Genomic DNA, 13502 nt, shown 5'->3' with positions numbered 1-13502 from the left:
ACACTGTTTTCCAGAGAAAGGCAAGATCTAGAAAGAATAGGTTTGGGTGAAAGATAAAGTACCTGGGCAGTAGAAATCAACAGTTCTATTTGGTATATGGTGCTTTTCAGCTGTGAATTGCACATCCAGTATGGATGTAGGAAAGCAGCTGGTATACGAATCTAGAGCTCAGGGATAAGTTGAAGTTGCGGATGTACACTTGGTATTCACTGGTGTGTCAATGGTAATTAAGACTTGGAGACTGGGACAATGGCCCAGGGGGTGAGCGTGACCAAGAAGAGGGCTGGAGACCCAGCTCTGGTTCACTCCAACATGAGGAGGTGGGAACATACTGTTTTGGAAGTCCTCTTCTTCTCCAGAAAGGCAGCTCTGGGGAAGGGTGAGTCAGGAGAAAAGACTCTTCCTCTATGAACAAGTTTGGATCTTTAAGCTTATACAGGCACACCTGAGGGTTGTCAGGAGTCCTTCTCTGCTGGTAGGTTAATAATAAAATCTCACTACCAGTTGGTATGAAGAAGCTCTGTATCATCTGCAAAGTCATAAGCTCTTTTTTCCAAGATTTTGACTATGGTAAGAACATACCATTAATGAGATACATAGATATTTAATTCTACCCTGAGTCGGGAAGACTAGTAGTGAAGCTTTTCAATGCTCAAATGCCATCACAATCTAAGAATCTCAGTCTCACAGCAGAGGAGGCAGCGGCTTATCAAACACTAGCCAGGAACCTTTCTACCTTAGGAAAACTGGTAAAATGTCAGCCTAGAGAAAGATCTGGGCTCTAGGACCAATACCAACGAATGGCAGGCTGTAAGTAAAAAGAATCAGTTTTTTGCCCATAGCAACTGGGCTTTGTCATTTGGGAAGAATAGCATCTTTTCCCCTCTAAGAAGTCAAGCACTTCTCTGAATCATCAGGATTGAAGGATGAAGTCAGAAATATTGAACAAGATGCTGAATGAACAACTTGCAGTTTTCTGAGGTGGGTGGGGGAGGGAATGTCTGTTTATATAGATATGATCATGTGAGATTACCTGTGAATATATTGTTTGGGGAGTACACTGCACAGTTAATATTACAGCAAGTTATAGGAATTCTCCCATTAACAGAGCAAACAAATCTGCTTCCCAGTGGGAAGAATTTATGGTAATGCGGGGAAGACAACTAATGACTCTGCTGTATCATCCCACAGGCTTTCTCACCTCTTGATACCCCTACTTGGGTTCCGCTCTGGTTTTTAAGTGGCAGGACAAATGACTTCAAGCACTAGTGAGTGAAGTCGCTCAGTCGTGTCTGACTCTTTGCGACCCCATGGAATGTAGCCTACCATGCTCCTCCATCCATGGGTTTTTCCAGGCAAGAGTACTGGAGTGGGTTGCCATTTCCTTCTCCAGGGGATCTTCCTGACCCAGGGATTGAACCCAGGTCTCCCGCACTGCAGGCAGACACTTTCCTGTCTGAGCCATCAAGCACTAGGGTTTACTGTAATCCACATTCCATGACACACAAGAAATTTTAATCATACGGCTTCGATATGTTCCAAAGGGTTCATTCAAATACGAGATACAGAGCCATGTTGGAAGACTGATATATAGCAAAAGGAGCCAGCTTTGAGATATTGATATGAATGAAGAAAAAAAGAAAAACACTCCAAAACATTTTTAGACCCAAGGATTTCATGTAGGAAAAGCATTTTTTTTTCAATCCCTTTTAAAGTCAGAGATGCATTTGGTAGGCCCTATTGCTGACTTCTCAGAAATTCAGGCTAATTTTGAATAACTGTCAGGAGATCTAATTTTGCCTTCATTATCATAATTTGCACATATTCTCCTCAAGGGTTAAGAGTGTGCCACGGCCAAGAGTGTGCACTGACTTGGGCACCGTTTCGCACGGTGTCTTAAGCCTTAAGGACAGCAGATCCCCTGACATTTTCCTATAGTAACCTGAGACAGAGCTGGGGCTGACCGTGATGCTTAGTTCCTGTGGTTGTGTACATGTTCTCTAAACAAAGCAACTGAAGAGTATTTTCAGTTTTTCCTCTTGCTTGCTATATTTCTGGTCATTCTTAGTAAAAAATAAAGACCAAACACATATCTGTTGGAGTACAGCTGGTTTTAAGGGGGAATCTACTCTCTTCTGAGGATCAGCAATCAACAGAAAGAATTTGCACAGCCCTGCTCTCTAAGGTGGGAGGAAGAGCACTCGTAATTGCTCGGCTCCTCCATGAACTCAGCTGGACTCCCAAACCATGCTGGGCCCAGCATGATCAAGACCTTCAAACAGTCAATCAGTTGTGTAACACCAAGCGCTGTGGCTGACCAGTGTAAATCTGGACATTTCATCCATCCCTTGTTTCTCAAGGCTGAAGGGTCTGGATTCATACTCGTCAGATCATCTTTAGCCATTCAACACCATAATCACAAAAGCTGCTTTTTTATGGAATTCCTTCTATGTCCCAGATGCTTTACTAGCTGTATAATTTACAGGCATTTTTCTAATCCTTACCCTTATTCTGCAAGTTAAGTATGGTTATCCCTAGTTCATAAATGAAGAAACCGAGGCTCAGAGAAGTAATCTATACATAGTCACGGAGATAATAAGTACCTGAGAAGAACAATTAATGATTTAGATCAAGAAATCATGGTTCAGCTGTGCTTGTTTTTAGTCTCAAAAACCAAGTCAGATTGCCAACTATGTCAAGTGTTAGTAGAAGTCATAGCGTTTTTATCAAGGCTCTGGCAAGTGTTGAAAGTGGGAAGGGAATAGCTATATCTCTCCACAAGTCCTGCCTTTTCCCAAGCCCACTGCAACTCTTGTCACTGACTTTCTGTCGATAGAGACACGAGTCTTGTTACTCTCAGTTGAGGCTGTAACTCTGTCAAGATGTCAACCAGTGCTGGAGAGTGGATCCAGAACCTGACTTATAATAAACTCTGATGTGTTGATATATACTTGTGAATCACCTGTGAGCTTAACACACATTTTGGGCCCTTCTTTAAACCTTCCGATTCCATGGCTCTCAGGCACTTGCATTTTTTAAACAAACTCTGAGGTAATTTTGATGCTCAACAAAGTCTGAAAATTACTGCTCTCAAAGTAATGTTCAGGAGAAGGCTATCTTACTTAGAAGAGTGAGTATACATAATGAGCTATATAGCTGTAGGTTGGAAGAAAAATTCACCTTAGAGGAATGCATGAAGGGATGTCCAGTTGGTCTGCTCACTTTGGTCAGGATGACTTTTTCCTTGTTCTGATTCATGTTAATTTTTTATTTACTCCCATTAATATTTGGGTCAAGAGAACATCGTATCAGGTCACAGCTCTGTCGGTAAAGAATCTGCCTGCAATGCGGGAGACCTGGGTTTGATTCCTGGGTTGGGAAGATCCCCTGGAGAAGGAATGGCAACCCACTCTAGTGCTCTTGCCTGGAGAATCCCATGGACAAAGAAGCCTAGCAGCCTATAGTCCATGTGTTCAGAAGAGTTGGACGTGACTTAGTGACTAAATCACCCAACAAATACAGTGAGTGCTTCTTGCTAAATACACAGAAGACAGAAATTTTGTTCTTAAAGATGACTCTGCAGCTGTGTTTTTCAAAGTTCTAATTGTAATAGGAAGCTGACCTATCAATCTAGCCGTCAAATCAGTCTGCTCTCTCTGGGCAGGCAGGCAGGCCCTCTGGGAATGCTACCCTGTCAGCATGAGGACACTGACCAGCTTTCTAACCTTGAGAAATGCCATGACAGTATTCTGGCAGTGACATCATGCATAGCTTTGGGCTTTTGTCTTTCATGGGCCGGGTTTGTTAGCGCAGACCTTGAAACCGCAGAAACAAAAAGGTCAAGAAGGTGAAAGGGCTTCCATTTCTGAGGCAATCACACAGGCATGTATTCCCTACCTGGCACTGAGGTTCCAAGCGCAACGAACACCACCGCGGTCACGGAATCCTTCAGGCCGATGGTGCAGCCGAAGTGGGAAGCGAGGTCTCCAATGAAAGCCGTCAGTAGGCCGATCATGAGGATGGAGACAATGAAACACGCCCAGCCGTTCCAGTACTCTGTCGGGGGGACAAAGGCGAAGAGGACCTTCCAGAACACAGTCAGAAAGTGCATCACGTAGTCAAAACAGGAGGGCAGCTTCTCCTCCCCACATTCGTCGTCATCGTCATCTTCCCCTAGAGAGAAAGAGATGGAGGATATTCCATCAAAACCTGTTCTCCTACTTTCTCCTTCCCAGGCTTTTTAGCCCTTGCCTGACAGGTAGGTGAAGCTTTGGGTTTTCCAATAGCCAATCATAATCAACCAAATAATTATTAAGGTACTGGCATACTTCAGGGAACAACAGCAAAAACTTAAGCCCCAACCAGTTCTGGTGATATGCAAACAACACACACTTTCTACTCCCATGTCACCTCCAGTGAGAGTTGTCATTTCATAGAAATGAAAAGGATTTCTCCCCAAAACCAGGAAAGTCATGTCCAGGCTTGGAAAGAAGCCTCTTTTAATGAAAGATAACTGACGATTCTTCTACCAGGATTCTTTCTTTCCAGCTTGGAGTCTGGCTCTGAGGATTCATGGCTACATGATCTCATATAGGACCATGTTCTAATAGAGGCCTGTGAGCCCTGCATATTTCTCCAGCTTCATCTCCTGCAACTACTTCAAACTCAAACTTCATCCCGGCCAAATGGAATTATTCACATTAAAAAAAAACAACTGTATGTAATGTACTTTCTCTTACTTTTATCTTTTAGAACCAAATGTGCTTGGCATGGGAGAAGGAAATGGCAACCTACTCCAGTATTCTTGCCTAGAGAATCCCATGGACAGAGGAACTGCTGTCCATAGGGTCGCATAGTCAGACACGACTGAAGTTTCTTTGCATGCATGCATGCATTGGAGAAGGCAATGGCAACCCACTCCAGTGTTCTTGCCTGGAGAATCCTAGGGACAGAGGAGCCTGATGGGCTGCTGTCTGTGGGGTCGCACAGAGTCAGACACGACTGAAGCGACTTAGCAGCAGCAGCAACAGCAGTGCTTGGCATATCCTAACCACTCTCTCCTTATTCTTTAAAACATCACTGCCTCTGTGAAACTTTCCCTGCCCCCTTCCCCCTCTCCCTCTGGCCATGCTGGGAACTTCTCAAAGCTTCCATAGCCCCCCAACACTGGTAACACTGGATCACTGGTTCTGAAAGTGTGGTCCCAGAAGAGTGGCAGCAGCAAGACATTTTTTAGAAATGCAAATTCCTGGCCCCACTCATCAAACACTAGGGGGAGGAGGTGAAGGGGGAGGGGTGTGAACAAGTCATCGAGGTGATTCCCACACATGCTCAGTTTGAGAACCAGTCTCTAGATTGCACCTGTTCTTCCTCCATTGTGACTGTGAACTTGTCAAGGGCAGGAATGTGTTCATTTTTGTGTCTTTAGTGTTTGATCTCATCTCCAGCATATGCAATAAGCTGGCTAAGTTAAATGAATGTGTGTTTGGATTCCTCCTGACTCAATTTAAGTACTTAATTACATAATGGATACACCCATACCAATTTTGCCAATTATGTTACATGATACTATCAATGCATAATAATCAAGTATTAAATAATACTACCAAGAAATTCAAAGCTTACTCTTTAAAGAAGTCAGGAAAACAATAATAGTGTTTTAAGACAGAGACTTCATTTACAATGTGATATTGTGAAATAGCTGTATCATCACGACTCAATTGACATGAGTTTGAGCAAACTCCGGCAGATAGTGGAGGACAGAAGAGCTTACTGTGCTGCAGTACATTGGGTCACAAAGAGTCAGACATGACTTAGCAAATGAACCAGCAACAACATAGGGATATAATCCCCATTCACATATTTTCAACTCTTCTCGAATGTCAACTCTTCTTGAAGCAGGGGCTAATAAATATTTCTGTGTTTTGTGGCCACTTTGGAAAGAACTCCTTGAGACTTTGTTTCGCCACCACTACCTCCCAAAATCTTGTCATCAGGGATCCACTGTCCTCCCAACTAATGCAGCTGGCAGCAGGTGGGGCGGCCACACTTCCCAGCTGACGGCAAGATCTGAGACTGCCAGCATGGGGCCAATGTGCGTGCCCTTCACGAGACTCTCTGTGCAGAGGCCATCTGAGGCAGCTCATAATTGGGAAAGCCTCTTAAAGCAGAGGAGCTCTGAGAGAAAAGTGGCTCTCACAAAACATGAGGCGTGTCTGGATTTGTCATCTGTCATCTTACAGGACGAGAAAAGAGGCAGTGGGTCACTCTTCAGTGAGCACGAGGTCAGAAATTATTATGCAGATGCACTTTGGCATCTGCAGAGAAGGTAGCCTGGTCTGAGGCTTTGGAAGCTCTGGAGTAAGCTCTCAGGAAGACGCCCCCAGCAGATGGATGGAATCAGCTTTGGAGACTAACGAGGACTTGACTTGGCCACAGATGGAAAAAGGTGAGACTCACTAGAGGGAGAAAGTGTGGATGACCATGTTAAAGTAAGTGACCAAGGAGGCCACTTGGCCATTACACTAGGGTGACTCTAATGCCTTAGGAATCGATGTAAGCAAGCCGAAACCTCAGCCATAGGCAATTCCTATACCTACACCAGTATCGGAGAAAATGAAATTGAGGAGCCATCAATCTCAAATAGCCAACTGTCAAAAGTAAGGCAACTGCTTAAGCTAGAGCCAATTGGACAATCTTCTTGCTTCTTATGAATCCATGTTTGGTCAAATAAAGTCTTAAAAGCTTTTAATGTGCTTCAGTTTATCTTTTAACAACCATTTGTACAGTGCTTATGCTATATGGTTATTATTACATTTTTAATCTCTCTCTTGCCTGAAAGCCGAAGATGTTTTGAAGTAAAAGCACATGTTATGGGCTGAACTGTGTCTCCTCCAGATTCAGCCTGACTCCCAGTACCCAAGAATATGACTGTATTTGGAGAGAGGGGCTTAAAGAGATGGGCTGTTAGGGTGACCCCTAAACCAATCTGACTGGTGTCCTTGTAAGGGGGAACCAGGATACACAGAGAGACAGCAGGGGCACTTGCACATGGAGGAACAACCCTGTGAGGACACAGCAAGAAGCAAGCCCTTCCTGCTCCCAAGTCAAGGAGAGAAGCTTCAGGAGAAGCTGAACCTATCAAAACTAACATCTTGGACCTTTATCCTCCAGAACTGAGAACACACATTTCTATTGTGTAAGCTCCAGTCTGGGGTGTTTTGTCACGGCCGTCCTAGCAAACTGTACAGCCCCTATGGAAGCATCCTGTATCACAGCACTGACAGGTGGGAACAGCCACTCAGTGTTTTGATTACCTACTCCTTTCTTGTTTCCTTATCCATTTCTTGTTTTTTCCTACTGTTACTGAACGAGGTTCATTTTGCCCTAAGAACAGTAAGGCAAATCGCTGAGAGGCTGAGGTTTGCAGTAAAGGGAGGGTTTATTCCCAAGGCAGCTGAGTGAGGAGACAGGAGGACAAATCCCAAAGCTGCCTTTTGAAAGCAGAGGGTTTGGATATTTACGGGATGACGAATAAAGAAGAAGGTGGTCTGGGACATGGGGAGCACAGGGAAAGGTGATTGGACAAAGATGCCGTAATCTTGGTTCTGCACAGGCATAATGCTCAAAAGGTCACTGAGTGAGCACTCACGCATGCCCAGTTGGAGGGTCAGTGGTCCCAACCAGTGTTAACCAGCTCAGTTCCAATTAGACACAGCCTAAAACATCTCAGGCAAGCATCTATTGTTTACGCTATTTGGAGAACTTGCAAGTCATAAAATAACCTTGATTAGTGAAGGCAAGTGAAATGGATTTGACTTTCAGTTCCATTTCATTTCACCTTTCTTCCCATTCCCCTCTTACCCTCCACTTGAGTTTCAGGTGAAACTCACTGCGAGAGTTGCAGTTGTCAGGTCTTATTTGAGGGGAGGGGCAGAACAATTTTTCTACCCCCTCTTCTCCCTACTTCCCAATCTAAAGTTCCAGTGTGTGGTGGGGGGGGGTGCTCTGCATGTACCCTAGGAAAGCTCAGAAAAAGCACTAGACCTTTTAATTATATTTTTGTATCTGATTCTTCAAAATTTCTATATTTGTAAAGATTTTATGATTTTATAGGGAACATGATCCCCAAGTGGTGTGAATGGTCAAGAACCCACCTGCCAACGCAGAAGACATAAGAAATACAGGTTCGATTCCTGGGTTGGGAAGACCCCTTGGTGGAGGGCATGGCAATCCACCCCAGTATTCTTGCCAGGAGAGTTCCATGGAGAGAGGAACTTGGCAGGCATAGGGTTGCAAAGAGTTGGACATGACAGAAGCAACTTATGCTCACATCAAGCATGCGTGATTAAAACAGTTTGGGAAACACTAGATTTTAATCAATCATTCATACAAACACAGATCATTCTGCCTCTAACTCTACGAAGTTAATTTCGGGTGTCTAAGTCTCATATTGTGAAGATGAAAAGAAAACAAATAATGAAGCTTCTCATAAAAAATGACACTTATAAATCAAGAGCAGATATTATATTTGTCTTCAAGATGGAAATAATAACACCATTCCCAGGAGGGACATGGAAGGGAATAATTAGATCATCTCTGGAAAATATTTGAGGATATTTCAAGGTAATGATTATCATGGTCATGATCATTATTTCCCTCCACTTAGTATTGTTATGGTGTTTCCCCATCATTGTCTAATTGCTTAGTCAAGGTGCTGGGTCCTAAGGTGACATTCTAGGCTTTTAAAAACAAAATCTGATATTGCCCTCTGTAAGTTTGCAATGCAAAATGTGTGTGTGTGTGTGTGTGATAGAGAGAGAGAGACAGAATTTCCTTCTGTAGGCTTCCAGCATTATAGGAAATTTTAAATATTTTAATGCTTAAGTCTGGACTGGAAGGCCCATCTGTTTTATTGCATTTGAAAGTAGAAGTGGCTTCCCATCCTTTTTCCTGGGATCTCACTGCTCTTTATAAATTTTAATCTCCAACTCAGATGTCATTTAAATATTAAAAATGACCCCTGACTGCCATGTATGATGCACAATTACCCTGTCTTGGAGAAGGACAAAGAAATATTGTGTTCATTCATCAGCATCTGTATTATACTTAAAAGTGTGCACCTTACAAAGAGCAGTGGAGCATTAAAAAAAAAAAAAAGGCACCTGGAACATCTCTCATGTGATGGCAAAGATGATAGTAATTCGCTGTTTCTGTATGTTTGGTAGCTCAGCGTTACCGGACGCTAGGTAATTTTTTCGAGTTTCTCTTCTGCATTAGCAAAGGAACAGGCAGGTTGGTTGGTTTCCTTTTATAGAATTCCAAGCAAAGGGTCCTCTTATCTCAGAACCCTTCTTTTCAGCTTTATGGACTTCACTAATGGGAAGATAACAAACAAGCTGTATTTCATTAATCCTTCCCATGGCCTTTTAAGTGGTTTCCTTGATACATGTTGGACTTCCTAAATATAACTACAAAAGTAGCCAAATCATTAAAACTACAGAGAGTGGAAAGAACTGACTTTAACTATTGATATAATAGTACTTTCCCTGGCCCTGCTCTGCAGCATGAGAACTAAGACATCATCAGCTCAATTAATTGTTCATGAAAGACAACCCCTGGACATTATACAACTGCACATTTTACAGCATCTAAAGTAAACCAGGTAGAGACTTCCCTGGCAGTTCAGTTAAGACTGCACTCCCAGTGCATGGGACCTGGGTTTGATCCCTGGTCAGGGAACTAGATCCCACATACGGCAATTTAAAAATCCTACATGCCACAGCTAAAAATTCCTCATGCCGAAACTTAGACCCAGCACAGCCAAATAAATAAATATTTAAAAACAAAGTAAGCCAGGTGTTAATCTGTATCCTTCTATAAGGCACTGAAGGTTTGGCCTCAGGGAGAACTTGGAAACCCAGAAATAGAGACCTTTGCTAGGTGCAGTGGACCTTTGGTTCAGAAGATTCAGAAGACTTAAATCAATTTCTGGTTCTGATAGCTTGTTTTGGGGCAAGACGCTTGACTATCCTGAGCCCCAATTCCTCTTCAGTCATATAAGTTTCTAAACTCTCACATCACAGAGCTGTTGTGAGGACAAAGGGGAAATGCCCAAGTCCTTCGTAAAACTGCAAACCCCTTTACAGACCTGTGTGCCATCTGCCATGACTGTTACTTGTCAGAAGAAAGGCAGTAAATCAATAGGATCTGAGGATACTAATTGCACAGAATCTATATTCTGTTTGAATGAACTGTTATCACTGCAGCTTCCCTGAGCGGCTTGGTTTTAAGAAAAAAAAAGGCAGAACAGAGGGAGAGAACATAATGGGGTGTCTACTAAATGTCATACACTGAGCTAATTTTTTTCACAAATCCGATCTTATTTAATCCCTATAATAACCCTGCAATGTAGGCATCTTTAATCCCATCGTACAGATGAAGAGGCTGAAGCTTAGAGACTTTAAGTGACTTTTCCAAAATAAGGACACAGTCAGTAAGTGGCTGAGTTGGGATTTAACCTCACAGCCCATAGAACATTTTACTTCCCATGATGTCTTGCTGAAGCAAGTTGAGGAATACAGCATTGATCACTGCACACTGATTCAAAGTCTAAATCTGAGAATTATTCCAATGCCCCGTGCTGTAGAATGTAATGTTACCTTTTTGTAGGAATGCAAAAATGATGTTTCATTATCAGTAATGTTTGTATTCTCATTTACTTTTTAGTATATGATGTGCTCTTAGCAGAGTCAGCCATATGTTCTTTCTTGAACTCCTGGGGACTGTCTAAACCCAGGAGACAAGACAATCAAGTAAGGGAGAACATCACAGTTATGGCTGATTTTGAATATCTAGAGTACAGCAAGTTATTTTCATTTCTAGTTGTCAAAGGTCAACTCTCTGTATCAACATCCTGGTTTGCATCCAGTTCTTCATCTAGAATTTGGGAAATTGGCCTAAATTATTACAAGTTTGTAATGGAAAGCAGTTTAGAACCTCTACTGTGGTTAACCTGAGAAAATGTTTGACTTTCAGAGCCTTCTAGATATTATTTATTTATAATCAGTCCATTTTTATTTTGCAAGACTATCTTCCAATATGAGAATAATGAGAATGATCAGAATGCTTTCCGGGAGTATGACATTATTGATTTAGGATGACATTTGACACTGCCTTCCACGTAATCTTGTAAGCCCGGTAAGTGTTACTCAGCAGCCCCATGTAATATACAAATCAATAACTGTGAATGTAGATCACTAAAGTGGTTTTCTTCACTGTACAGACATTGTTTGGGCATAATTTCTTTCTGAAATTTTATGTCTTTTTTCCCAAGTGTGGCTGATTTGATTTTGTGTCTCTTTAGTTTCCGAGCACAAAGATTTGCTGCCTTCAAACAAATTAAAAAGCTAATTTATTACTGAATGGACTTTCTCTTCCATAGCTATTACTTTTTTTTTTTTTTTTTTTGCAACCTGATATACAATGATTATAAATCAAGTTCTACTCATCTGGTGTATAATTCTATTTCTCTTATTCAACGCTTCTTACAGAATTATTAACTATTAAAAATGAAAGAAACCTTAGCAATCAGCTAATTTACCCCCTTTTAATTTTAAGAGAACAAACAGAACTGATTCAACTGATGAATTTTTGGTCTCTTTTCTCATCTCTCTCTCTCTCTCTCTGTGTTATATGTAAGAACTTGATTGAAACCCAGTGGCTTTTACTGTCTTGCTCATTCAGTGACTAAAAACCTTCTTTTTCCTCTTTCCCATTTTATATGATTGTAAATTATTTCTCCCCTTCATGGATTACAACTTTGTTGTGGGGAAGGGGCTTGTGTAACTCTATGAAGCGATGAGCCATGCCATGCAGGGTCACTCAAGATGGACACATCACAGTGGACAAAATGTGGTCCACTGGAGAAGGAAATACAACCCACTCCAGTATTCTTGCCTGGAAATCCCCATGGACAGTTTGAAAAGGTAAATAGATATGACACTGGAAGATGAGCTCCCCCAGTTCAAAAGGTATCCATTATGTTACTGAGGTAGAGCAGAGGGTAATTACTAATAGCTTCAGTAAGAATGAAGCAGCTGAGTCAAAGCAGAAACGATGCTCAGCTATGGATGTATCTGGTGGTGAAAGTAAAGTCTGATGCTGTAAAGAATAATATTGCATAGGAACCTGGAATGTTAGGTCCATGAATCAAGGTAAATCGCACATGGTCAAGCATGAGATGGCAAGAGTGAACACTGACATCTTAGGAATCAGTGAACTAGAATGGATGGGAATGGAAGTATTTAATTCAGATGACTGTTATACCTACTACTGCGGGCAAGAATCCCTTAGACAAAATGCTCTAGCCCCCAAAGTCAACAAAAGAATCTGAAATGCAGTACTTGGGCGCAATCTCAAAAAGGACAGAATGATCTTGGTTTGTTTCCAAGGTAAACCATTCAACATCACAGTAATCCAAGTCTATGCCCCTACTACTACTGATGCAGAAGAAGCTGAAGTTGAACAGTTCTATGAAGACCTGTAAGACCTTCTAGAACTAACACCAAAAAGGATGTCCTTTTTATTACAGGGGATTGGAATGCAGAAGAAATCAAGTGTGTTAGTTGCTCAGTCATGTCTGACTCTTTATGACCCCATGAACAGTAGCCTGCCAGATTCCTCTGTCCATGGGATTTCCCAGGCAAGAACACTGGAGTGGGTTGCCGTTTCCTTCTCCAGGGGATCTTCCCAACCCAGGGATTGAACCTGGGTCTCCTGTATTGCAGGCAGATTCTTTACCATCTGAGCCACTAGGGAAGCCTAAGAAGTCAAGAGATAACCAGAATAACAAGCAAGTTTGGTCATGGAGTACAAAATGAAGATGGGCAAAGGCTAACAGAATTTTGTTAAGAGAACATGCTGGTATAGGAAACACCCTTTACCAAAAACACAAGAAATGACTCTACACATGGACATTACCAAATGGTCAATACTGAAATCAGATTGATTATATTCTTTGCAGCCAAAGATGGAGAAGCTCTATACAGTCAGCAAAAACAAGACCTGGAGCTGACTGTGGCTCATATCATGAACTCCTTATTACCAAATTCAGACTTAAATTGAAGAAAGTAGGGAAAACCACTAGGCCATTCAGGTACAACCTAAATCAAATAACTTATGATTACAGAGTGGTGATGATAAATAGATTCAAGGGATTAGATCTGGTAGACAGAATGTCTGAGGTACTATGAACAGAGGTGTATAACACTGTACAGGAGGCGGGGACCAAAAGCATTCCTAAGAAAAAGAAATGCAACAAGGCCAAGTGGTTGTGGAGGAGACTTTACAAATAGCTGAGGAAAGAAGAGAAGTGAAAGGCAAGGGAGAAAGGGAAAGATATATACAACTGAATGCAGAGTTCCAGAAAAATAGCAAGGAGAGCCAAGAAGGCCTTCTTAAATGAACAGTGCAAAGAAAGAGAATGGGAAAGACTAGAGATC

At 42.0% G+C, this 13502-nt stretch overlaps 1 protein-coding gene across 10 annotated transcripts in view; it reads right to left on the bottom strand.

Annotated features, from left to right (window-relative positions):
- Positions 1-13502, bottom strand: part of SLC8A1 (solute carrier family 8 (sodium/calcium exchanger), member 1) — a 451994-nt gene that overhangs the window by 41408 nt on the left and 397084 nt on the right. For all 10 annotated transcript variants that reach the window (XM_010855550.1, XM_010855555.1, XM_010855558.1 and 7 more), the window contains one exon: positions 3898-4173. In XM_010855550.1, the coding sequence (XP_010853852.1) occupies positions 3898-4173 (276 nt within the window). The remainder of the gene's footprint in view (positions 1-3897; positions 4174-13502) is intronic.

Source organism: Bison bison, unplaced genomic scaffold, assembly GCF_000754665.1.
Source record: "Bison bison bison isolate TAMUID 2011002044 unplaced genomic scaffold, Bison_UMD1.0 scf7180017864366, whole genome shotgun sequence".
Lineage (NCBI taxonomy): Eukaryota > Metazoa > Chordata > Mammalia > Artiodactyla > Bovidae > Bison > Bison bison.
Note: the sequence above shows the minus strand (reverse complement) of the source record. Positions and strands in the feature narration are given on the sequence as shown.